Source organism: Tachypleus tridentatus, chromosome 1 (genome assembly GCF_004210375.1).
Source record: "Tachypleus tridentatus isolate NWPU-2018 chromosome 1, ASM421037v1, whole genome shotgun sequence".
Taxonomy (NCBI): Eukaryota; Metazoa; Arthropoda; class Merostomata; order Xiphosura; family Limulidae; genus Tachypleus; species Tachypleus tridentatus.
In genome coordinates, this window is record NC_134825.1 from 48829447 (window position 1) to 48855706 (window position 26260).

At 32.4% G+C, this 26260-nt stretch overlaps 1 protein-coding gene across 5 annotated transcripts in view; it reads right to left on the reverse strand.

Moving 5' to 3' along the window:
* Positions 1-3757: 3757 nt before the first annotated feature.
* LOC143257587 (uncharacterized) overlaps positions 3758-26260 on the reverse strand; it is a 55974-nt gene continuing 33471 nt past the window's right edge. For 3 of the 5 annotated variants that reach the window (XM_076516862.1, XM_076447816.1, XM_076517412.1), the window contains exons 5-18: positions 20249-20356; positions 19353-19520; positions 18135-18252; positions 17712-17767; positions 17426-17530; positions 16959-17042; positions 16429-16500; positions 14664-14771; positions 12482-12616; positions 12010-12075; positions 11438-11613; positions 10719-10972; positions 9493-9559; positions 3758-8768 (exon numbers count right to left, since the gene is read on the reverse strand). In XM_076516862.1, coding sequence (XP_076372977.1) covers positions 8542-8768; positions 9493-9559; positions 10719-10972; positions 11438-11613; positions 12010-12075; positions 12482-12616; positions 14664-14771; positions 16429-16500; positions 16959-17042; positions 17426-17530; positions 17712-17767; positions 18135-18252; positions 19353-19441 — 1557 coding nt within the window. In that variant the 5' untranslated portion in view covers positions 19442-19520; positions 20249-20356 and the 3' untranslated portion in view covers positions 3758-8541. Of the gene's footprint in view, positions 8769-9492; positions 9560-10718; positions 10973-11437; positions 11614-12009; positions 12076-12481; positions 12617-14663; positions 14772-16428; positions 16501-16958; positions 17043-17425; positions 17531-17711; positions 17768-18134; positions 18253-19352; positions 19521-20248; positions 20357-26260 lie in introns of those variants that run through there. The other 2 variants (XM_076449425.1, XM_076448646.1) reach the window with 2 other exon arrangements.

The following is a 26260-nucleotide window of genomic DNA, read 5'->3' on the forward strand; positions in this document are numbered from 1 at the left end:
ACTACCTTTTACCTTTTGCCTCCCATAATTTTCTGCTCATGAGGTCTTTCAAATGTGTAAGTTACGGTGAAAAATAAAATAAAAGTTTATTTGAAATTCAAGTTATACAAAGGGTCTTTATAAATTATTGAATCACTTAATTAACTGAATTGAACTATGTCATACAACACAAACAACTGTGATTTGCACGACAATGTAGATAGGCCCTAGGCTCATTCATGGCCAGTGGCACCATGAGCATACTTCGGCATGTGCAATGTTTTTGACTCCAACGATGTACAAACAATAATCAGTCTCTACCTTTTTGTGTGTAGCTTTTGTGGTTATCCAAAAATTCAACATTGACACATCCAGTTCCTGTTAATAAATCACTAAACCACTTTATTCATCAAAGATAATAAGAACTACATAAAATAAACAATTGTGGTCTGTGGTATAATAGACGTTGAGGTCTCAAGTTTGTACATGGCCAATGGTGCTTATTCATACATTGACACGTACATCGTTCATGGCTCAAAGGATGCATAGACTAAAATTAAAACAGATACTTGGTCAACATAAATCTTTGCAAAGCATCTTTAAACCTAAGCCACAGATCTAGGCTGTCTTTAAAATCCAACCAGCTCTGTGTATTAACCTCTGCTTTAAACAATCTGGTGACTAGCAAAAGCTCTAACAAAACTGAAATTGAAAGCAAAATGCAAACACCCTTCAACAGAGTAAGCAAAGAGCATCAAAACGATAACCATGTCACTTTTTTTTTTACTTTTGCGCAAAGCTACACGAGGGCTATCTGCGCTAGGCATCCCTAATTTAGCAGTGTAAGACCAGAGGGAAGGCAGTTAGTCATCACTACCCACTGCCAACTCTTGGGCTACTCTTTACCGATGAATAGTGGGATTGACTAACATTATAACACCCCCACAGCTGAAAGGGTGAGCATGTTTGGTGCAATGGGGATTCGAACCAGAGATCCTTAGATTACGAGTCGAACGCCTTAACCCACCCAGCCATGCCAGACCAACCATGTCATGAACATTCAACAATAAGTTCAAATGAAAACAAGTCATCACCACCTTTTATGGACATTGGGCACTACTGGAAGAAATACTGAAGTACCTTGAAACAACACTTGACAGACAACTTCACTAGTAACACAATGATAACCAGAGCTACAAAGGCATTATTACACTGAAAGTTGCAGCAGAAAATAGGGTTTAAGAACATCATATGCATCTTATTTGCTCTATTATGGTTTATGCACTACCACTGATCAGTATGACAGTTATGGAGACAAAACTGAATAGATACAAAATACCTGTTTAAGAACAGTCATGAATTGTTCTTCAGTCATCCCCATCAAGATCATATTACATCTCATGAGCCTTGGCACCATTGCAAAACACAAGTTTTTCACTTGGGTCTTTAAATGTAAAGACTATGTATCCAGTTAATGACTAACTGGTTTTTCCAACTGGTATGTCTCCACAGACACCAACATAGGAGATTGCCTAAAAGCTGCTTCAAGAGACAATCAAGTGTTGACAGGTGTCATAAAGTTACCATTGAAACAATTAGTAATAACAGATCTCAGATACCCCAGGAAGGAAAAACATTTGATGTCACTAGATCTGTAAAAGTCTAAAAAGCAGGGTACTGGCACAAAATGTAGCAGAACAAGTTGGAGAGTCTGGTTGGGCATTATTTTACAGAGCTATATTTTGCATAAGGCTGGTAAAGAATTTAAGCTTGCCACAAGAAGTACAGTAATGAAGCTGTAAACCCTAATGTAAGTTTCCCATTGACTACTTGAATGCATTGAATAGCATACACACAGTGGCACCAACATAGTATTTACTACTGACTCGCAAACAAGAGTATGTAAAATTTAGGAGAAGAATGCAATATAACTGTATGGTGATACCATCTTCTGCATGTATGTACGAGGCCATGTAAGTTACAGCTCATAAGAAAATACTACATTAAACTGGTACAATTGTACTGGTAGAATGTTAATCTTCTCTGCCCCAGAAAGGTGAAAACAACAATCAGGGAATGTATTTATAAACATTCAAAGGAGAAAGAAGCTTTTAGAATCCAAAGTAGGATATGAAGCACCTAGGAAAAGCAGACAATGAGGAATTAATAAGACAGTATACAGTGACAATTAATGCTAGTAAAGCAGCTTTCTTCCACCCCCAGCAATGTAGCCAGGCTCCATAAGCTTCAGTGCCTACTGGTACAACCCTTGCAATTATCACTTAGTACTCAGCTCAAACTACATATTTTTTCCATTACATTCATTCAAATTGTATTTGGCATTCATACTTCTTATTCAAAAACATAAATAGAAGAATGCAAAAAAGTTCTTGTGGGATACCTAGCCTTACAAACTTTTTTTTGCCGTGAATTATCTTACTGTGCAAATGTTTTTCTAAAACCCACAATTTAACAATTTCTGTAAAGCTGAGGAACAATTTATAGTTAAAACTACCTCATTAATACAGTTATTTTCAAGTAATTTTGGTTTCTGGTCTGGAAACACAATGATACACTAACTTAAACTGCAGAATGTTGTTTTTTAAATGTCAAAATTCTTAAACCTTCTCTTTAAACACAATATTACAGCAAACAATTTATATTTACAATTTACTCATGAATCAGTGAAAGGTGTGGTATTATCAGCTACAACATTCTTCCTAAGATCATACTTTTGCCACTTACAGAACAATGATGTATAATTTTTCTTTACAAGCCATAGTTTTGTTTCATTATCTTGATACTCATATAACAGTGAATTATGACCACTTTTCACAACTTTTCTCCTAGTTTTTCATATGACATTATTTATGTCCATTAGTGCTTTGAAATCCAGTGGCAGTTCACTATTTTATTTTAGAACTGTTATGGAACTAACTCATATTTTACAATAAACAATGTTAGCCAATGTATGGCATGTTTTGAAAAACTCCATGCCTCTTTACTAACTGAACAACAAAATTGTAATTTCAAAAGGCACATACCATTGGTTACCAGCTTCTAGAAAAAATACAAGTTACTAATTGTTTGTGAAATAGAATCAAAATATGCAACAAAAAGCATTAAAATATTAGTTGCTATTAAATTACTCTAAAAGAACCATCATGTCGTCAATTGGTAACTAGCACATAAACAGTATTACACTATGGATTCTCACATGACCTCAAAGCAAATAATGTAGTTTACTTAACACTTATCATACTGGTGCTGTCAACTGGCAACAAAATATCCAATGAGAAGCATCAATTTGTTTCAAATATAATCATATCTGCTACAGATGTAATTTAAATTTTTAAGAAATTTACAGATATAATGAGTTTGACAATTCATACGAAACGTTTTTCCAAATTTAGTTCATTAGTATGCAAAATGTGGTTAAAACTGACATTATAAAGCATGGAAATAGTATGTTCACATACTTTGCAAAAAAAAATAGTTTAACTGCTGTTTATGATCCAGATGACTACAAATGCATTTACTGTAATCCACAACTGCTGCAATTACCTCACACAATTTTTAGGACAATACAATGAAATAGATACATTTCAAAATGTACTTGAAACAGACTGACATTTAACACTTTACATTTCTGGCGACGAAAAACAAATGAAACAGCAATGTTCTTGGTCAAAATACATTGCTTTGTGTTAAAAATTTCATCATGATTTAAAAATACAAAATACCACTTACACATGAAAAATTTAGGTTGGACAAAAAATGTTTTTCAAATTTAGGGTTTTAATGACAAATTTCTTCAACAAATACTACATATCATTGCTAACATCATTTATTTACAACACACCTTTTTGAAACAATTTAAAGTAAAATGCAATTCTCTTAAATGTCATGAAAAATCATTAAACTTACACCACAGTGAATATATTGCTAAATACTCCTGCATGACAACATTCACAAATAGCATCTGTACATTAGAAAAATTCAAACAATGTAAAAGGTATTATTAAACTTTATAGACTGATACCAAAATACTTGGTTTAACGTCCTTAATAGTATCATAATCCAAATTCCATTCACAGTAATAGATGCAAGATATATTTTCTCCTCTTGTCTCCATAGTTCTAGAAAATTGGATCTCAAATACCTGTCTTTATAAATTGGATCTGGAAATGAACAACAAATTTACTTCGTAGCCTGGTTTGGTCGCAGTTAAACACAAAGCTACACAATGGGCTATCTGTTATTTGCCCACCATATGTACTGAGATAAACGTTTTTTCAAACATACAATTAAGCCACTTATTAGGAGGGTGATGAATTGTTAATTTGTAAAGGGTACTTTCCTAACTTTTTATTTTTCTAAATTTCTTACACCTAACATTAGATCTGTTTTTTTTTTTACCATTTGTCTCATCTATTTTCTTTTAAATCTAAAATGAATGCTTTATAGGGTATACCATTCTCCATTTCTTCATTCTGTATAACAAAAATTTACAGTTTGTATTAAATACTGTAGTTTGTCAACAACTATTCCACTATGTTGTACTTGTAACTGATATTTTCTTCAAATGTAAGTTTCTCCAATGTTTAATATCTTTTCTCTCTTTATGCGTATATATAAAACAAAAAAAAGAGATAGATTATATGGTAATAATAATAGTAATGTTCTATTCTCTATTCTTCACAAAGAATGATTAATTTTACATTTTATTAGTATCATTATACACTTTTTTTACATCATACAAGATTGGGAAAATATAAAATTTAATTAAAGCACACAGAAATTACAAAGAGAAAAGAAAGACCATAAAAATACATAATATTAAAAGAGTATAATTAAATATGATACATAGCTACTTGTAGATAACAAAATAATAACCATAATTGCTTGAATAAGAATCAGTGAGTGGGTGGGTAACTGATATGAGAGCATGAATAACAGTGTGAATTTTGAGAAAAAGAAAATAAAAAATAATTATTTTTGTAGATTTGCTAAGTTTTCAAATTCAGATACAAAATATTCAAAGCCACATAAATTGCAGCCAGAAATAACACTTGTGCAAAACAATGACCCGAAGAAAACGGAAAGACAACTAGAAAAGTGATCAGTGAATAAATGACTAAAAGCAAAATAAAGAATATAACACAAAAGTCAAGAGAAAAAATTCATGAGTTGGATAGAAAACTGAAGATACAAATACAATACACAGAAAAATACAATAAAAGACTAGAAAATGTACCTGATCCATTATTTCCTGTTAGCACTGAAGAATATACTTCACAAATTACAAAAAAGTTAACACATGCAGAAGATTACTGCTGGATTATTTGATGTTATAATAACAAAAACTAAAAACACAGACAAGGAAATTGAAATTCATTAAAAAACAAACAATGAATAATAATGGCTTTAAAAAGGTTGCAAAGTACACTTAATACCAGTAAATGATATAAAAATATTTGAGATAGAAAACTGCAAATAATGTTTCACACAAATACAAAACTTATCGTTGAAGAAATCGTGCAAAAAAGAATTACAGGATCATGAAGGGTGAAGCATGTATTTATAAAACCACTACAAAACTTTTTACAAATAACAGAGTGAAAATTTAAATATACTGTATTCAGCTGATCATAACCTTTTATGTTACTTATAACAAAGCTGAGAACCAAACTAAACACTAATCACCAAACTTGGAAATATGACTTTTCTATCACTAAACTGGGAAGGATGGTTTCCTTGAACTTCAATAAATGTGGAAGAATAAATAAAGCTGAAATTCTTTAATAATTTTAAATCAACAAAGGTTACACAGATGATTATAATCCTTAACATCAAAACAAACTTAATATTTATCACTTTCCTATAAGCTAAAACAGAAAATGAGTTACTGAGTAAAGAACTATAATAATGTTTGCTGCATGTGGTCTACTGTTGAATAAAGTTCATTCTTCTTTGTTTAATTAGTGTTAGCTTACAATACGACATGCTTACCAGTGGACACAACTGGAACCCTTTCTGAAGCAGTATACTATAGATATTGAAACTGAAATGGCATTATTCTTCATTTGTAGATCAGCATTAAATTAAATGCTAGAATAAAAGAAATTCTAACATTAAAATGGAATAATTTTATCCAAATATTGCAACTCTAAGCTTTTCAAGATCAGAATGTGAAAAGTCAACATGATGTTGCCAAACACTAAAAATAGAGATATGTTTATTTAATATGCATAACACAGATAATACAGTAGCTGTATTAATGTTCTACTCTGGCACCATTTTACAAATTAAGTGGCTGAACAGTCATGCTGAAACACTTCTCCACATAATTAGTTAAGTGACATCACAATACTAGAAATTTTCCTTGTATTTCCTACACAATTTACAAACCAAGTTTCATAACAAACCTGGATATATTACTCAACTTCCTTTTAGTATCCACATCAATCTGCATTATTACAAGTTTTTTAAAAATACGTATTTCTAATAGACTCAACCAACTTATTTTATTCAGATATCTAAACTCAAGTCAGCTTGTGGAATCAGAAACAAAATTGTAATAAATAACAAGTATATCTGCACATTCACAGTGCAAACAGTTTTTTCTTTCTTTAAACATATTTCCACTAGCATCATCTTTAGTTGCCATTAGCTTGAAGTTTAATAATATTCACTAATTGTTTATTTTAAATGTACCAAATTTTTCTCAATAATGTTGAAAAAAGTTTATTGAAATATTTATTCCAACCAAGATGAGGAACTTTTTACCATTTTGGATATATATACATGCTTCTGCTTTGCTGCAAAATGTACTGTCTATATAGACTGCAGTTACAAATTATAGTGAAAATACTATTTTCATTCACCAAAGCCATAAAAAAAACAACAACACTAGTAACTAACTGTCTATAACAAAAGTTAATTGAGATTAATGTAACAAAATCAAACTCCTCTAATGCTAGGTATATTTCTCTTATTAGATAATAAAAACAAAATAGACATCTTTTATTTTTTCACCACATACCTCAAACCTGAACCTGGGAAACATTTGGGAAGTTTCAAGGGGAATACCTTTACCTTACTCTGGTACAAAACTTCAATTTGTATATCACTGCTATAGGTGGTCACATTCCCATGGCAGTGAAAGCATCAATAATAATAATAATAATATTAATAATAATGTGATAATATTAAGTTTGATCAGACTGAAATATTTCTTTACAGTCATTAATAATATTTGACATTTCAGTTAAATCTCATAAGGCTCAGGCTTAAAGGCACCCGAGTCTAACAATAGCATATTTGCATAAAGGCTAAACAGTCTTATCTTAAATAATTCAATATTGTTGCAAGAAGAGCCAAGATGATTATAAGACATTTCTTTCTAAAGCTTGTGATGATGAAATGGAACTGTATAACTGAATACATTGAATAATGGAATGAATGAAACATTAAAACAGGAACCAAGAAATGCATGCAAAATTGAAAAACAACATGAAAAGCAGCAGTGATGTTGTAATTTTTCTACACGATCAAGATCTTGTTGCTTACTGCACAATGAAACACAAAATTCATAACTGAAACACAATTAATACAAATTTCTTTGAAAGACTTCATGAACAAACTGTCTGTAGTTATGACAAAGCTGTTAAGGTTGTCTGCCACCATCCTACTTTTCAACTACTGACCAAAAGAAAGTTAGCCAGTCAGCAATCCTCACCACACATGCTAAAAGGTTAACTGTCACTTTTCAATACAATTTACCACAACTCAAATTGCAGAGAATATTTTGTGTCCCACAGCTCTGAAGTACAGAAGCAATTCTGTTGTAGTAGAACACGAACCATGGATCAAGATCCACAGGCAAATATGCCAGCCACTAACAACACTCAGCCCCATCTAAAGACACAATTTAGGGTCGTGATCCAGTTATTATTTATGAAATAAATTTTTTTTAAATAAACTGAAATCACTATAAATAGTGGTAACGAGCCAAAAATATGAAAAAGTTTAAATTTATAAACACACTTTGGGTCCTGTTGGTACTTCCCCCAGATGCTACTCTAATAGCCAACTGATTTCCACATTATCTTAATGATACTGAAAACTACAGATATTTGATCATAGGTGACACAACTTAATTTCCTAAGAGAGACTAAAATATTTATAATTGCACATAGTAAAAGTGCTTGAAGCACTAAAATATTACAAATTTTAACTTGGTTGCTAAAAAAAATAAAATACTATTGTTCAAAAAACAACACTGTAATCTATGTGAAAAGAGAAAGGTTTAGACTGTTCTACTTCGAGAGAACTACACAAAATTACAATATATGTACAATCAGTCAAGTGTTTATAATACACAGAACTAACAAAACTGGTGGCTAAACATAAATCTTTTGACTTTCAAAATAAAAACACCAACAATTATACTTTAAAGTGCAGAATAGCACTGATGGCATATACTAGTTTCACCAACACCCTACATTAAGTTATCATGTCCCATTCTTATTTTTTAACACATAACTGCATATCCAGGTCTTAGTTTAATTTTGACCTTTTTCTAGCTATTGCATCTTCTACAGCTTTTAACTGTTTTAACAATTCTTCCCTTCGAGAACTTGTAGATTTCTTGTCAGCAAGCTGAGCCTTAGTCAAATTTAGCCTAGAAGGCATTGACTGTTGATGCGGAGAAGCAAGACGCTTCCGGCTACTATTTGGCTGCTGGAAGTTTCCACTTGGTACTCGAGTTAGAGCCTTTGTATTATCTTGGAAAGAAAACAAAGAACTTTATAAATACACAGAGTATATTATTTCTTGAGTGAAATGAATATAAAATGACTGGCTAAACTTTGTATCCATCTTCTCTTTTATTTCATTTTAGAGTATCTTATGAAATAGGATGTGCTTTCATAATCTAAACATTACTTTTTGGCTCTGGAACTTTTGAACTCTTTTAAAACTTCATTCTTTTAATTCTATTTTTTCTGTAAAAGCACTGGCACAAAAACATGAAAAGTTGAAGAAATTATAAGATATTACAAGGTACAAGAAAAACATGTTTTAACTGACAAGTAACATAAAAGTGAGGACAAAGAACAAAATGTAATGTTAAGCTCATAAAACACAGGCTTTCACCCACATTCAAAGGATTTAACTTGTATGAAAAGCAAAAAAACAAAGAAAACTGTTAACATACAGCTATAAACATTGTTATAAAAAATCTGAACCACTTTTTCTTTTAGCATATCCAACAGCAACAGCATGTTTTCCATCATTTTATTCAAGATTACAGCACAGAGTGGTTTGAAAAGTTATTAGTCATTATGTAATTTCACAGAAATATAAATAATTCCACACAAGTGATGTCTTATAACTTCACAAAACTAGAACGTTTTCCTTCTTCACTATATATAGTAAAATTTTTCACTTTCTCACTTTGCTGAATGATAATTTCTCAAATCTTTTTTGGATAAAGAATTCAGAAAGTACCCTTTTCTCCAATCTTTTGTTTTTCTGCTTCTTTTTTAGGCATGCTGGATATTTTATCAGTTGTTCCCTGCAAAAAGTTAGTTGACATTTAGTAAACTTTAGTTCTCTTTCAATGAAAAATTTATAAATGAGTAACAGTAATAAAATGTAAAGAAAATAATTCAATTTTTTTTGTTCCATAATTTACAAATATCTAAATCAAAGAAGAAAATTATGCAAAATTTTGAAAAAAAAAAAATTCCCATAAAGCACAGTACTTGAACAAACAACTCATTTTTCTTAAAAGCATACAAGATATGTTGTACTTTTGCAGTGGTGTAAATTGGCTCCCATAGTAATGAGGCCTAAAGTGCCTAAGAAACTTAGGAAATGTCAACAAGTGGATAAACATAAAATTTAATCTGTTTGAATTAATGGGTGGTGATGGTGGTGCTATCCTGGCATTGTAAAAACATGAAAGAAAGGACAGACCAGGCCAAGTTCACACACTGATCACTTCGATTAATAGTTTGTGCTATCATGATAGAAATATAACTACTGCTCCTCCATGAGTACTACCCTATACTTTATTTTTGCCAACACCAATGTGTAAACTAACCAGTCCAAAATTGATGCATGTATAATTCAAAAATAACACTAGATGCAATTTTAAGTTTGGTTTAATTTTGAATTTACAGTTAGATTAATGATACTAATCATCCAGAATTGTAACTACAATTATATAGAAGTATATGGAGGGAACCAAATTGCTTTTTACATAGGGAAAGCCCAATCTTTTGCAGTTATGCCACTGACTTCATATATCTAGACTTGGAAATACTGTTGTAAAAAAATAAAAAAAACAATCAAACAGTAATTATTCAATATTTAACAACTAACGAAATAAAATATTGTAGCATAACAAAGATAACATAGCACATTTACTCACTACAATATTAAAAATCCTTAAAAGACAAATGTTTTGTAAAGTGTTAGTGATTAAGGGGAAGCTTTTAGTACCTTCCTTTTATTTATTTTTAAATATAAAACAAGATGAGTACTTTCTATACATTAAACACATATAAATGTTAAATTATCTACTGCTGCAAGTATGCAAATGCAAGTACTTCCAAATAACAGAAAATAAACAAACGTTTTTCAGTATATTTGAAAAAAACAAAAAAACAATAAGAGTTACAAGATATAAAATACACACACAGTTTAATTCTCAATTTTGTTTCAAATACCTTATTAAGAAGAGTCAACTTTATTTGTTGCTTATGGCCTATATGTTTCAAGGGATCCTTTGACAGCTTCTGGATAATATTTGATGGGTAATCATGAAATCTCACTGGCATTTCCAATTTCCCAATTTTTTTCTCAGAAGGTGCAGCATCCCTGCTGGGAGTCAACTTTTCCTTATTCTTTATTTCTCTTGGTTTAACTATTGTTTCTCTGTTTGGTATTTTGGAAGCTGGCTTTTCTGTTTGCAGTTTAGATTCTATTAAAAATTTTTTCTTAATTGTTGGTCATCAATAACATACATGTTAATTTTGCAAGATTCTTTTCTAAACAGTAATAAAGTAAAATAATATCTGAATACCTTCAATATATGAATACAAATATCAAGAGATTAAAATAGGTCCATTTAACAAGAATTTTACATGAAGCAAGATGAAATGATTAAATATTTAAAAACACTTGAAAAACAAAAATGGATTACAATTTTTGATAATTTTTATTTCTATAAAATTAAAAAAATAACCAAAATGATACAGAATGATCTGAAGGTTTAGTGTAAAAAGAAATGTTCACAATACACATCTCTTCACAGTGTCTTAACATTAGCTTATATTCTAATTTAAAAATAAACATAAAAATTATTATCAATTCTTTAATAGAGCAATTGTATATTCTGATGGTTATCTTGGTCAAGCAGCAGCAAACAATTATCATTTCTACTCACCCTGTTTGTCAAGCAAACTATACCCTGCAAGTGTCTTCTGAGCCTTTTCTGATCTGACAGAAGACTGTGAACTCTTGCTCGAAGCTGAGGAAACACTACTCATGCTTATACTACGAGAACGTGAGAAGGACCTGGAGTTTAACTGAGATGGTGTGTGTACAAGTGAACAAGTTGATCTAATACAAAGAAACTATATTTTATCAGAATATCACAAAACATTTATGTTTTCAGATATGTTTTACATTTTTATGTCATTTTTGAACATCAGCCGTCCATTAGATACAATGTAAACTATTACAAGAAAAATAACTTTATTGAATTGTATAAAATACATGAAGTACAATGACTGTATACTTTCACTCTCGCTTATTTTTTAATATCATGAAACAATAATTTGCACTGTTAGAAATTTTGTGACAGTTGTCAACAATGAACTATTTTAAATTGCTATCTTACCTGCTGTCAACAATGAAATATTTTAAATTCTTATCTTACTGCTGCCAACAATGAAATATTTTAAATTGCTCTCTTACCTGCTGTCAACAATTAAATATTTTAAATTGATATCTTACCTGCTAAGCGAGCGAGATCTTGATCTACTACTTCCACTAACACTTCTGCCTTTGATTCTTCTCAGTCTATATGGTGAAAGGTTGCTTACAATTTTAAAAAGTTACACCATTTTATTATAACATATTTTTATCATGTACATGAAAACTGAAAGTAGCACAGATGCTTAAAACCCTAAAAAATAATTAATAATATTCCAATAACAAAAGCCCACTACCTTTAATAGCAGGGATATCATGTTAAATCTGAAATATTCACACGTTTCTGAATAATAAACATGCAAGCTAAAAATTACTTATGACATTCTTTCAAAAATATCAAAACTCTTCATATTCAATTTCCAACAAACAATCTTTCCTATTTCTACAAAGGGATTCAAGGTGTGAAGATATCCAAATTTTTAAATATAATTTCCAGTAGAAAAAGAAAGTATGAAGTATAAAAATGTCTTTCTGAAGGGTAACAATCTCTTACCTTTGAAAGTCTTTTTGTTTGTCATATCCTTCTCTTGAAAGAGGGAGAGGCAAAGTAGACTGCTGTGGTTGTGGGACTTTCTTTCTTTCATAGGTTGAGAAAGGTCGTGATCTATATTGCTGTCTGACAGGAGGTCTAAAGGAAAAAACATGATCTAGTTAAAACAAAATATTTCCCACTTTCTTATTATAATATTTATATGTTCTTAGAGTTTAACATCACACTATCAACATGATAGATTAGGAAAGCAGACCACAGATTTTGTGTGTCCAACTTCCAGATAGGTAAGAAGACAGACATGGACCTGAACTTTTACCAAAACATAAGTAACTAACTCATGTTGAATTTTAGAAAGCTTTCTATGGAGTTGATCATCACACCAAAAATGAGATATGAATATTTAAAGTGAAACACAACCCATACTACAACATTTTTATGACCCAGAAACAAGGGACATTTATCTACACAACTTAAAATTGTAATAGAAATTAAACAACCAGACAATTAAAAGTTCACACAGTTTTGAGAAGAGATTTTAATTAAAGAATAGAGGTCAAAGAAAAGATAAATCATGAAATATTTCAGCACAGTATCTTGTTCAATTTTGAAAACAACAATAGCCCACAATTACATTCTGTATAATGTCAGTTTTATTATATTGCTACAATATTCAGAAACTTACAAAATCAACATTTAAAAACCTATACTGGATTACATATTCGAGAAAATGTAACCAGACTGGAGGTAAATACAAGGGAGTTAATAATATGTACACATTCCTGAAGTTGGAGAGCAAGTACCACCACAAAAAATCCTGTGGTCATGTACCAAAGGAAATCTAATGATGCCACAACAGCTAGATCACATGAAAAAAAAGTAATAAATATAGGCATTGTTAAAATTACACGAGCACCTAATTAGGTTAGGAAACCAAAAGCATTATTCTGTCTCAAAGGGAAAGAGTACATAAGGAAAGTCCACTAGATGTATAAATATAAAATTCATAAATGCTAACATACAATTCACTCATGCTGTATCTGGAAGTTGTCAGACTAAAAGAAACAATTAAATAAACAGTGTTTAAAACAATCTAATTTACAAAGTATACATGCTAACATACAAGTCACTCATGCTATACATGGAAATAATCACTAAAAGAAACTACTAAATGAACAGTGTTAAAAACTATCTAATTTACAAAATTCGCATCATGGGTAGACGGTTCATCAATACAATTTAACCACAATGACTGATAAAAAAAAAAGGACAGTACCTCTGATAATTAGCCAAAATAAATAACAACTAATGAATTATTACAGAGGAAAACACAAGTGGGAAATAAAAAACCTATGAAATGGCAAAATTTTGTATTCCAAGTCAAATAGTCACCAAATACACACTGAACGAGATAATTACAACAAAAATGCTGACAACAGACATCATTTACAAGATTAAAACATTTTGTACTCATATGATTTTAATAATATATACAAATGTTATACAAAAACAAACAAGTTCTCCCACTTTTATATATAGAAAACAAACAGAGTTTGTTCATTTTTTTAATTTTGTGCACAGCTACACGAGCACATTCTCTGAGCTAGCTGCCCCTAATTTAGCAGTGTAAGACTAGAGGGAAGGCAGCTAGTGTTAATCACCAACCAACTCTTGGGCTACTCTTTTACCAATGAATAGTGGGATTGACTACCACATTATAATGCCCCAATGGCTGAAAGAGCTAGGATGTTTGATGTGATGGGGATTCAAACCTGTGACCCTCAGATTATGAGTCAAGTGCATTAATTGCTGGGCCAAAAAAGAGAGAGAGAAATAGAAGTTGTTATAAAAAATATTTGTATTCAACTTAAACAACATTGCCAAGAAAATAAGCAACACCGAACTTTGTTAAAATATATCATCATGACTTTAACAATTAATAAACAAAGGTAGCATCTAAACATATAATGTAACTTTTATGCACATAGAGAATTTGAGTCAATGTTTCCTGAAATTTTTTTAAGAAAATAGTTATTCACTTCACAGAAAGCATTATTACCAATAAATATTTTAGTAGTAATAATGAGATAAGAACAACATCAAAATAAAGCCCACACTATTACATGTAAAGGTTTAATTTATGAGATATGATGACAAGAGTAAAATAATTTTACTTTAAGCTCACCTAGTGGGAGGAGTTTGTCTTTTGGATCTAAATTCAGGTTGAGGTTTAGTAGGCAAGGTGGAGTATGGTGACCTAGAATGCGACTTTGAGAATGAACGTTGATGAGGGCTGTAACAAAGTATATGATAACCATTTTCATGTTCTAAGTACCAATTTCATTCCTTAAGACATAATTGATAAACATTTATCTTATACATGAGAAAAAAAACATTTAAATTATATAACCACTCAAACAAATGTTCACGTACATCTGCAAGAAAACAAAATTCATCCTATCCAAACTAATGTTTTTATCTTATATTTAAAATGCTCAACTTAACTGCATGAAATCTGGTAAACACTTTCTACATAGTCTATAGATTTTGATTAAAAACATTAAAAATGCTCATTGTTATTTGCATATCATATTTTAAGTTGTGAATTTTTGGAAATTTTGTTTTGAAACACTTTCATTTTGAAGTTCTGAATTCTTTGTTTCAGTTTTTCTTATTTGTGTGCCTAAAATCACATAATGGTATCCAGCACTTATTTTCTACAGATAATTTTTGCAGTTATATTTCGATTATTCCAATAACAGTATATTTATTTTCTTGGTTCTTCATAAAAGCCTTTACATATAGTAACTATGAAACATAAAAACAAAAGAAACAGAATCAATTAACTTATATTTATTACCTTTACCCATCAAAACAGTTATGTAGATGCAAAAATAGAAAACATATAGATAAACAGAAAAAGCATTTAATGGTAGAAACACTAATTGAACTTGAATTTTCAGTCTGTAATAATATAAGTGTAACTATTGCAACTATATTTTTGAATAAGTTTGGTTTTGCAATAATAATTATAATTTGTTTTCTATAATTAAGGAGTTCTTGTATTTGTCTGTGTTGTTCAAGAAATAATATACTTACTGACACACTAAAACAAAGAGTAACCTCTTCTATCATGTAAATAGTCTGTTGTCACAGAACTCATAGGTTGGTGCTCATTTAACCTAAATATCCTCGCCTTCTCAGACAAGAATATTCTTAAAACATACGTACATAATACAAAAAATATTACCATGAAAAAAACACAAAACAATCATCAAAAAAACTTCTGCTTCTCACTTATCTTCCTTTTTGGAAATCTAATAGTATTGCTTAATCAATGTTGCTATTATGTAGATAGACAAGAATGTTTTCTATCCAATCATGTTTAGCCACTGGTTAAATTTTGTTTGGAGGCTAAGATACACTGTTACTATCTAACCCACATGTGGTGGTATAATAAAATCAGGTTTCTTGTAAAGAGTCATTAGAAAAATGTAAATTTTACACAAGTAAAACCTTGAATAAGTAGTTGTAAAGAATGTCATGGACTGGATAAATAATCTTGTAATCAAAAATGGAGAAACAAATTTGTAAGGGCTTTATGCAATACTCATTGAAACTACATAAAGTTTAAACATTTTGCACTTTTCAAGTTACACAAAATAAAATGTTGCAAAATTTCAGTTTTTAGACATTGAGTAAAAAAGAAAATTAATATTTCTATATAAAATGAGAAAATATGCATTGGTTGTTGTTTTGATTTAAGCACAAAGCTATTCAATGGGCTATCTGTGCTCTGCCCACCATGTGTATCAAAACCCGAATTTAAGCGTTGCAAGTCTGCAAACATTCCGCTGAGCCACTGGGGGTCAATATGCATTGATGCCTTCTTGATAGGTTAACTACTTAGAACTACAGAAACAAGTTGATATAAAATACTCAAAAATTACCTCCTTCTTCCAGTACTATATACAGAGCTTTTGGAACTACGTGAGTAACTATAGGATGAAAAACGTGATGATCTAGAAAACACAAACAGTAAACAATAAAATAAATAACTGTTGAATATTTGCATGATTATTAATTAACTTTTCATCAGTAGTTACTGAATACCACCATTTATTCTTATTACAGGATACTATGCATAGTGTTAATGTTAAAACAGAATTTAAGTTCTAAATCCTTTTAAGTGTTATGTATATAACAGTAAGTAATAAAATGTAGAAAAACACAAATCTACACAATGTGCTGTGTCTACATGGATATTGAAACTCATTTTTTATGAGTGTAAACTCAGAGACCTACACCACTGACCCATTTCAGGGAAAAATACAACAGAAATTCAGTCTACACAATATTTTTAGTAATATACTTTAAAATCTTTACAAGAACATAAGTCTTTATTTTCTGTATTTTCTTACATATATTATATGTATTAATTTATAACAACTCTTTATTTGAATTAATATGGTACCCCTACTTTGAAGAATGTGACGTTCCAGAAGAATAAGATTGATGAGATCTACCTCTTGATTGGCTTCTTCGGTCTTTTGGAGATTTTGATCTAAAAAAATAATTTTCGAAATTGTACAAGTTAGCCTTACATTATTTCAGACACCACATAACTTTGACTTAAACTAAAACCTACAATACCCAGAAAAATTGAATTCTTCAAAATTAACAGTACTTTATACTACTGTATACATATACCAGTTACAATTTGGTTAAAATCATTTAGCTATAAATACAGTAACAGCTAAATGCTATTAAGGCATTTCATTCATTGTTTAGGGTTTAATAATAAAAAAAAAACACAATTAAAGTCCAAAGGTGACTTGAATTCCCCTTAACATTTTAACAATAGAGAACAGCCATACTGTACCTTCCTTGTAGTGTGTACCAAGGAAACCCTTTTTAACAATTCATTTATTCTTTATATGACCTCACCTTCTCCAAGGATCTCTCCACTCATCTCCTCTTGTTCTAGGTAAATTATCCTCATTATTCCTATTATGTTTCCACCTTTCTCTTTCTGGGCTCAGATGAGAGGCCCTGAGCAAATAAATTGATTAAAATCTTACATATATAGGTTAAAGAGCCAAGGAATTGAAAAAAATAAAATTTGTTTCAAAGAGATAAGAAAATAGTATGACTATGAATTACCTAAGTTAAAACTTCAAAATATAATTCACACAATTACTTTCAATTTCATTAAGAATAATGGTTAACTTACTTTTCTCTGTCATAAGGGTACCTGTAATTCTTTGGTCTTTCTTTATCTCGAGGTCCCTATTAGAAAAATATATGTCAAAAGGATGCCCATTCAAGAATATAAACTACTACTTTAACAAATCACTTCAGAAAAATTGTTCAAATACTATAGTTTTTATGTCATCTTAAGTAAATAACAAATAAAACAGTAAACATCTTCCCATCCAGCTGCTAATAAGTTTTAGAAGTTATCAAGAGAAATGTTTATAAGCATTTAAAACAATAAACAAACCAGAAAACTGACAAATGTGTAGTGATAAAATACTAATACACTAGTTTTCACAAGCAAGGTCTACACATTCAAATGTAATACTTTTAAGCTATTTTCCACATTATAAAATTGAAAGGAAGTGTTAAAACACAACTGTAATAAACATGGGTTTACCCTGTGTTCAAATTCTGGTCTAGACCAATGTATCTCAAAATTTTCATAACGACCTCGCCAGAAATCCCGAGCCTCTCTTTCTAATGGTTTGAAATTACCAGCCATATTACCATATTCCCTAAACAGTACACAAAGAATTAATATAAATTGGTGTTATCTATTTTAACAATGCATAAGTTCAAAGTTGAGGATTCATCATCTCAAATTTCATAAAATTCTAACCTCTTTTCATGAAAGAGAGGGAATTCTTTTAAGGATTGTAAACCACTTCTTTCATTTTTAAGCCTGGTAACATAAAAGACAATAACAGAACTTTAGTCACTACTTCACTAGTAATTTTGTGTTGATTTATCTATTTAAAAAATGGCAATTTGATTACTGGTAATAAAATGGTTAATTAAAACTAGTTGATATCTAAGTAACTGGATGATTAAGAATACAAACAAGTGAATTTCAAACCCTTCATGAATTAAAATATGAATAGAAATGATAATACATGATAATTTTTTATGTTAATATAATTTCTGGTTATTATTCATATTTTAATCTCTTACAAACTGTGTAAAAATTGTTTCATGCATTTTTAAAAAAGTTCCAAACATTCCTATGTTAACTTGCTTAAGATATGCATAAAATTACCAAATATCAATTTAAATTGTCTATCAAGAACTTAACATGTGACAATTAACAATCAAGATACAGCAAAAGTCTGTGTGTGTTTTCACTTCTCTAATCAATTTTAAGAGTTTAGTTATGAAACTACACATTATACACCACAGCTTGAAAATGAGTGTAGACAGTAATCACAGGCCTGTAAAAGGCAAAGACAGGAATGAAAATTGCCCTAAGTGTATTATTTTTATTCAAGGAAACTCATTCTTATGATACTTCTGAAAACTTATCTTTGTTGCTTTTTTTAATTATTATTATTATTAAATTATTACACCCATATCTAATTTAAATTCACCAGCATCTGAGGTCTAGGGGTTGGTAGAGTTTATAATATTAAATGTGAAAGGGTTGTCCATACCTATAGTTACACTTAAAGTCATCTCAAAAGCCACTGATTAGAAGAATGACTAATTAAGTAACTCACTGCAAACCAATTATCTGTAACTGGACAATTTTTATACTGGTTCTCGATATAGTTCTTAACTTTTAATTAAAAAAATTAAATACACAATGCTTATAAAAACAATATCAACTCAAAATACAAACCCATAGTGCATCACTTCATCTCCATGCTTTCTTGGAGGACTTCTCCCATAAAAAATCATTTTCTTTATCATAATCAAGAAATCTGTCATTAATGTCAAGAGAGAGATTTAATCTCTTCTCTTCAAAATCTGGTTCTTGTTCTTTTCTATAATTGGCCCTCTTCATCAGCTGACAAAAAGTTAAAAGAAACCTGACTGAACTCACATAATATAAACACACCTAACCTTAGATGCTTATTTATGTGACAAATAAGTATACTACACACATCTTTAACTTTATGCTGCTTTTGAAAAAGAATAATATTTTCCTTCACAAACTGTTCTCTCCTATAAAGGCTTCTAGCTGTCACTTAACAAAGTTCAGTATATTTTATAACACATCCTTCATGCAATATAAAAGCTCAATCAATGTAACTTACACACACACAAAAAACATTTTATAATCTGCTCATTCAAAAACAATAGAATTTGAATAAGACACTCAAAAGTTTACAAATCAAGAAAGTATTTTCTTACACAAGAAAACTTTGGCAAATATTTTTTAACTGCTAGCAGTAGTTATAAGTAGGAGTTAACACGCATCACAGATTCTGGCCAAATATACACTATGTAAAATATGCTGTTTAGTAGAGACAAACATCAAACATTCATTCTTCTTCCTGCAAATTCTTCAACTGTATATGTATCCAGAAAAATCCATGTTAAAGCCAAAAATCAAATAACATAATATGAAACAATTTTAGTTCTTTACAGACAGCTCTAAAAGCTAGCTAAATAGTATATTACTCTACATTCATAACTTTCTCATATTTTTGTCAAATAATAATTCAGTTGCACTGTAATGAAATACAGTGGTCTACTGATGACAGTATCAGATATCAAAATATAGCAACTCACTTCTTTGGCATGCCGCAAACCTCTTTCCCACGCTGATTCAAGAGGAGGAAGTTCTTCTATGAATGGTGGAGGAGGTGGAGGAAAAGGATGCAAATCTGTACCACTAGGCTAACAAAAAGTTACAACAATAAATATTTAAAACTTGTGCATGGATTATGAAATCATACTATTAGAATGTATTAATGTATCAACTGAATAGCTTTATTAGGTTTTTAAAATATAATTAGAAGACATGCTAAATGCAGAAAGCTTACAGTATAAAAAATTAAGATGAGATATTTGAAAAAAATATTACAAGTCTTTGATTAATTAAATCTGGTTTTGTTGTAAAAATTATTTCTTCAGTCATGTTTCTAAAAATTCTAATAATTTAAGGGATATTGATCTTTTGTGAATATATTGTGACTTAATTATCAAGAAAGTGTAACCTTAAATGTAGATACGAATAATGACATACAAATTTATTCTTAAACTTGACAGTAAAAGTTTCTTGCATTAGTTTTAATGTTTTGCTGGATAAGTATTACTTTATACTGTTTTAAGTTTCATGTTCAAATTGTTATTGTAAATGAAAATAAAGAAGTGAAGGTGCAAAAAAAATCAACAAAAAGATTAAACACTTAAATGTATTATATTTGTAAAGATATTCTGAATGAGTAAATAATGATGTCAAACTAATACTCAAAGGGTTTTCATATCAGTTAATTACAGAATGTAGACCCAATAAATGCCAATAAGAATAATATATATATTTTGTACCCAAGTATGATTAATATTTACACTATTATAAATGTATGTTGCAATGAAAACTCTGTTATGATATACTTGGTTTTTTCATTTAAACAAGACTAACTGATGTATTTATTCAATGCACAGAAGAGACACAAGGATCAAATGGTTACCCTCCTGTGTCTCTCACAAGGGGATATTAAGGCTATATATGCCAGGTTTAGTAACAACAGGTTCTGTAGTTCACCAGTTAAAGATGGATCAGGTTAGTATACTTGTTTAAGAACAAAACTCCAGAAGTTTTGCAAGCACCTTCAAAGACAGGATAACATGCATCTTTTTTCCTAGGACACAGAGCCATCACTTTTTATTCTTTTAAATGACTCTACTTAGTGTCTGCTATTCTCAGATGACTTAAAGATAGGTCAAATTTGGGGACTGTAATAAGCTATGGTAGGATGGGCTGACCAGTGGATACAGCAATGTAATCCAAGGACAAATCCAATTTATCCAACTGTACCTGAACAAAAAGGCAAAAAGGAGCAATGGCAGATCATCTGTTCTGAAAAAGTATGGCCCACTGAGAAAGGAAAACACAACCCCAGGTGGGATGCTTTGGTAAAGAATAAAGTTTTGAAGCATACACTAAAGACAGTTGCAAATGGAGGAGGTGCAAATAAGGTTCATGAGACTGTGTATAAGCTCTGAACTGGGGAAGTGCAGAAAAACTGGTGCAGAGCCGAAGTCCTTGATGATGAATGGGATCCAGCATCTTCAATGCCGAGGTCCTGACAAAGCCATAGACCAGTAACCCTTAGTTGAGTTTCAATCAAGAGCATGATATATCTTTAGCATAGAACATCAATCTGCTCCCAAGTGGTGGAAGAAAGGACACAGAAGATGCTCAGTGCTCTTGTATATTTGACCTGTAGCTGCTTAGTGTGTGGTATAAAGGTCAGCCTATGGTCAAAGATAAGTCTCAAGAACTTTGTTTTAGGGACCACAGGCAGCACAACTTCACTGATATGGAGTTCTGGATCATGATGAATACACTGTTGGTGGCAAAAGTGCATGCAAATGGTGTTAAAGAGAGAGAAGTTAAAGCTGTTGGCCATGGTCTACGTCAGTAAATGATTGAGGGCAGTTTGTAGCTGCCACTCAATATACCTCATGTTCAATGACTGGCGAGATGTGAAAGTCGTTGAGATAAAGACCGTTTGCAACAGTAAGAGGGAGTTGTTCAATGATGGCATTAATCTTTATACTGAAAAGTGTGATGCTCAAAACACAACCCTGAGGGAATCCAAGTTCCTGTAGAAAAGAAACGGAAAGTGTCGAACCCCCATAAACTTGGAATTGACTGTCCATTAACATTTTTTAATAAAAATGGGCAAATGGCCACACCTCCATCTTGTATCATAAGCCTTCTAAATGTCAAAGAATATTGATACAAGATGATAATGTTTCAAAAAGGCTTCTCTGATTGACGTTTCATGTAGAATCAGGTGGTCCAGCTCTGTTGATGGATTGATTGATTTAGTGTTTTATGGCACAAAGCAGCGAGGCTATCTGCGCTAGACATTCGGTAAAAATGTAAAAAAAATAAAAAATAAAAAAAATAAATAAATAAATGTAGCAATAGACATAAATGGAAATGAAGGTAAAACAAAAAAGTATAAAACCAATGTTGACACCTAGTCTACAATGTTAAGATAGAAGGCAGAGTATAAGAAGTTGTAAGGTATTTACTCTAGCAAAAAAGGTAATGATCATAATGAACCACCGTCAATCACCTGAAGTTGGTCTTTCCAGTCCTGGTTCCGGGTTATGAGTCAATATGGCCAGTACTAAAAAGTAAAGTAGTAAAAGTGTGAAATGATATGCAGCAAAAGTATAATAACAACTCGCCAGAACGACTAACGAGTAGTTCAAACGGATAGTTCAAAAAGTAGCGTTAGTCACCTGAAGTTGGCCTTTCCAGTCCTGGTATCCAGTTATGTAATGTTCTGGCCATTGTCCAATGTCAAATTGAATGAGAGAGATTAAAACAGTAAAAAAGGAACCACAATTAAAAAGGTGTAATGAATAAATATGCAACACTTAAATGAGATTAAAAAGATTAATGGCCATTAAAAAATTAAAAACATTATCAAGGTGGACAGAGTCACCATCACCAATAACTCTGTCCAATGTTACAGACTGACCCTGGGAAAAAATATGATTAAAATATTGCCGTCGTTGAGAATTGTAACGATGGCAAGAAAGTAAAACATGGCTGATAGTGATTTGAGTGTTACACAAACTACACATTGGTGCATCAGTTCCAGATAAAAGAAAATGATGAGTTAAAAAACCGTGACCAATGCGTAGCCTAGTGAGAACAACTTCCTCCTTCCGAACTTTACGGAAGCTAGATGGCCAAAGTCCAATTTTGGGTTTGATTTGAAAAGGTTTGTTGTCGCGTTGCTCACTCCAAGTGAACTGCCAGCTGGCACGCAGCCAAGCCTTGAAGACAACACCATAGTCCATGTACGGAATAGGCATAGGAGTGATGGTGCTGAAGCAGACATATTTAGCTGCCATGTCTGCAAGCTCGTTCCCACGAATACCAACATGGCCTGGTATCCAGAAAAACTGGATTGAAGTAGCTGCTAATGAGAAATGGGCCAGTCGGTTTCGAATATCAGCGAGAATAGGATGTGAGCTAATGTGTAGCGATTCCAAGGCAAGTATAGAACTAAGCAAATCAGTATAAATAGTGCAGTTGGAGTACTGCTCAGCTGCAATATGATCCAGGGCATGAGATATGGCATACAGTTCAGCAGTGAACACAAAAGCTGTAGAAGGGATTCTGCGCGCAACTACTGACCCATAGCAAACCATAGTAGAGCCCACTGAATTACCTGATTTGGAACCATCTGTATAAATGGGAACTGAATGATTGTTTGAAAGATATTCATTGAATAAAAGATGGTAATTCCAATCTGGAGTATCTGCCTTTTTTAGGTGACTGAAAGAAAGGTCACATTTTGGGGCTGTAATAAGCCATGGTGGGATGGGCCGACCTGTGGAATCTGCAATGTTATCCAAGGACAGACCCAATTCATCTAATTGCGCCTGGATGCGAAGGCCAAACGGAGCAAAGACAGATCGTCTGTTCTGAAAAAGTACTGCCCACCGAGGAAGGAAAACACATTTCCATGTGGGATGCTTTGGTAAGGAATGAAGTTTCGAAGTATATTGTAAAGATTGTTGCAAACGGCGAAGGTGTAGAGAAGGTTCATGAGATTCAATGTATATACTTTGAACTGGAGAGGTACGGAGAGCCTCAGTGCAGAGTTGAAGTCCTTGGTGATGAATGGGGTCCAGCATCTTTAAGGCTGAGGGTCTGGCAGAGCCATAGACCATTGATCCATAATCGAGTTTCGATCTAATATGAGCACGATATACCTTTAACATTGAACAGCGATCTGCCCCCAACTGGTAGAAGAAAGAACACGGAGGATGTTCAGTGCTCTTGTGCATTTGACCCGAAGCTGCTTTAAGTGTGGTATAAAGGTCAGTTTACGATAAAAAATAAGCCCCAAGAACTTGGTCTCCGGGACCACTGGCAGCAAAACTTCACCGATATGAAGTTCAGGATCAGGGTGAATACCCCGTCGACGGCAAAAGTGCATGCATACAGTTTTGGAGAGAGAGAAATTAAAGCCGTTCGCTAGAGTCCACTTCCATACACAATTGAGGGCAGTTTGTAGTTGCCGCTCAACATATCTCATGTTTGACGACTGATATGAGATGTGAAAGTCGTCGACATACAGCCCATTCACAACAGTGAGAGGGAGTTGTTCAGTGATGGCATTTATCTTTATACTAAAGAGTGTAACACTCAATACACAGCCTTGAGGGACTCCAAGTTCCTGTACAAAAGAACGGGAAAGTGTCGAATCCACACGGTTGGAATCTCCTGTCCATTAAAATTTTTTAATAAACATGGGTAGATGGCCACGTAACCCATATGTATGGAGGTCTCGTAAAACGACATACCTACATGTTGCGTCGTAAGCCTTCTCTATGTCAAAGAATATTGATACAAGATGTTGGCGGTTGAGAAAAGCTTCTCTGATAAATGTTTCAAGACGAATTAGGTGGTCTGTGGTGGAGTGCTGTCGACGGAACCCACACTGGGTGGGCGAGGAGGTCGTTTGATTCAAGGAACCAAACAAGACGAGCATTAACCATCCTTTCTAATGTCTTACAGAGACAGCTCGTCAAAGCAATTGGACGGTAGTTTGAAGGAATCTTGGGATCTTTCCCTGGCTTAGAGAAAGGTAAAATAATAGCCTGGCACCAGGCATCAGGAAAAACATTCTCCTGCCAGATCCAGTTGAAAACAATCAGAAGGACATCAAGAGAAGCAGGAGATAGATGGTGCAGCATGTCATAATGAATATCATCAGGTCCAACAGACGTACTGGCAGACCGATGAAGGGCCATTTTTAGTTCAACCACGGTAAAGGGACAATTATAGTCAAAGAAACAGTCAGTTTGAAAGGAAAGAGGTGATCGCTCTGCCCGAGTCTTGATGGCCAGGAAGGTGGAGGAACAAGCAGAAGTGCTAGATACCCGCAAAAGCTTTCACCTAGAGTGTTAGCGATGTTCCAACATCAGTCACCTCCTGACCATCAGAGAGTAAGATCGAGAGGGGACAGAATTGTAGTGCCCATTAACCTTCAATCCTGTCCCATATGATCTTGGAACGGGTGGTAGAAGATATGCTGGTTGTGAACTTAATCCAAGATTCCTTCTGGCTTTGACGTCTTACCCACCGAGCATGTGCACTGGCCCGTTGGAAAGCAACCCGGTTTGAAAGTGTGGGATATCTACGAAAAGTATCCCAGGCACGCTTTTGAGCCTTCCGTGCTAAGTGGCAAGCAGGATTCCACCACGGACGAGGATATCATGGAAAACGTGTCGAGGTTTAGGAATACACTGAGCAACTGCATGTGTAATACAGTCAGTTACCGCTGCTACACAGTCGTCTATTGATGGCTGATTTACGATGGCAGGATCAAGTTCTGCGAGAGCAGTGAAAGTGGACCAGTCTGCCTGATCCAGCTTCCACTGGGGCACGCGAGTAGGGTGGCATCGACAACGGCCAGTCTCTCTGAATAGGATCGGAAAATGATCACTGCCTAGTGGATTACTGTCAACCCTCCATGAAAAATGGAAGAATAATGAAGGGGAGCAAACTGAAGGATCAAGGATCAATAGCGGTAAAGGACT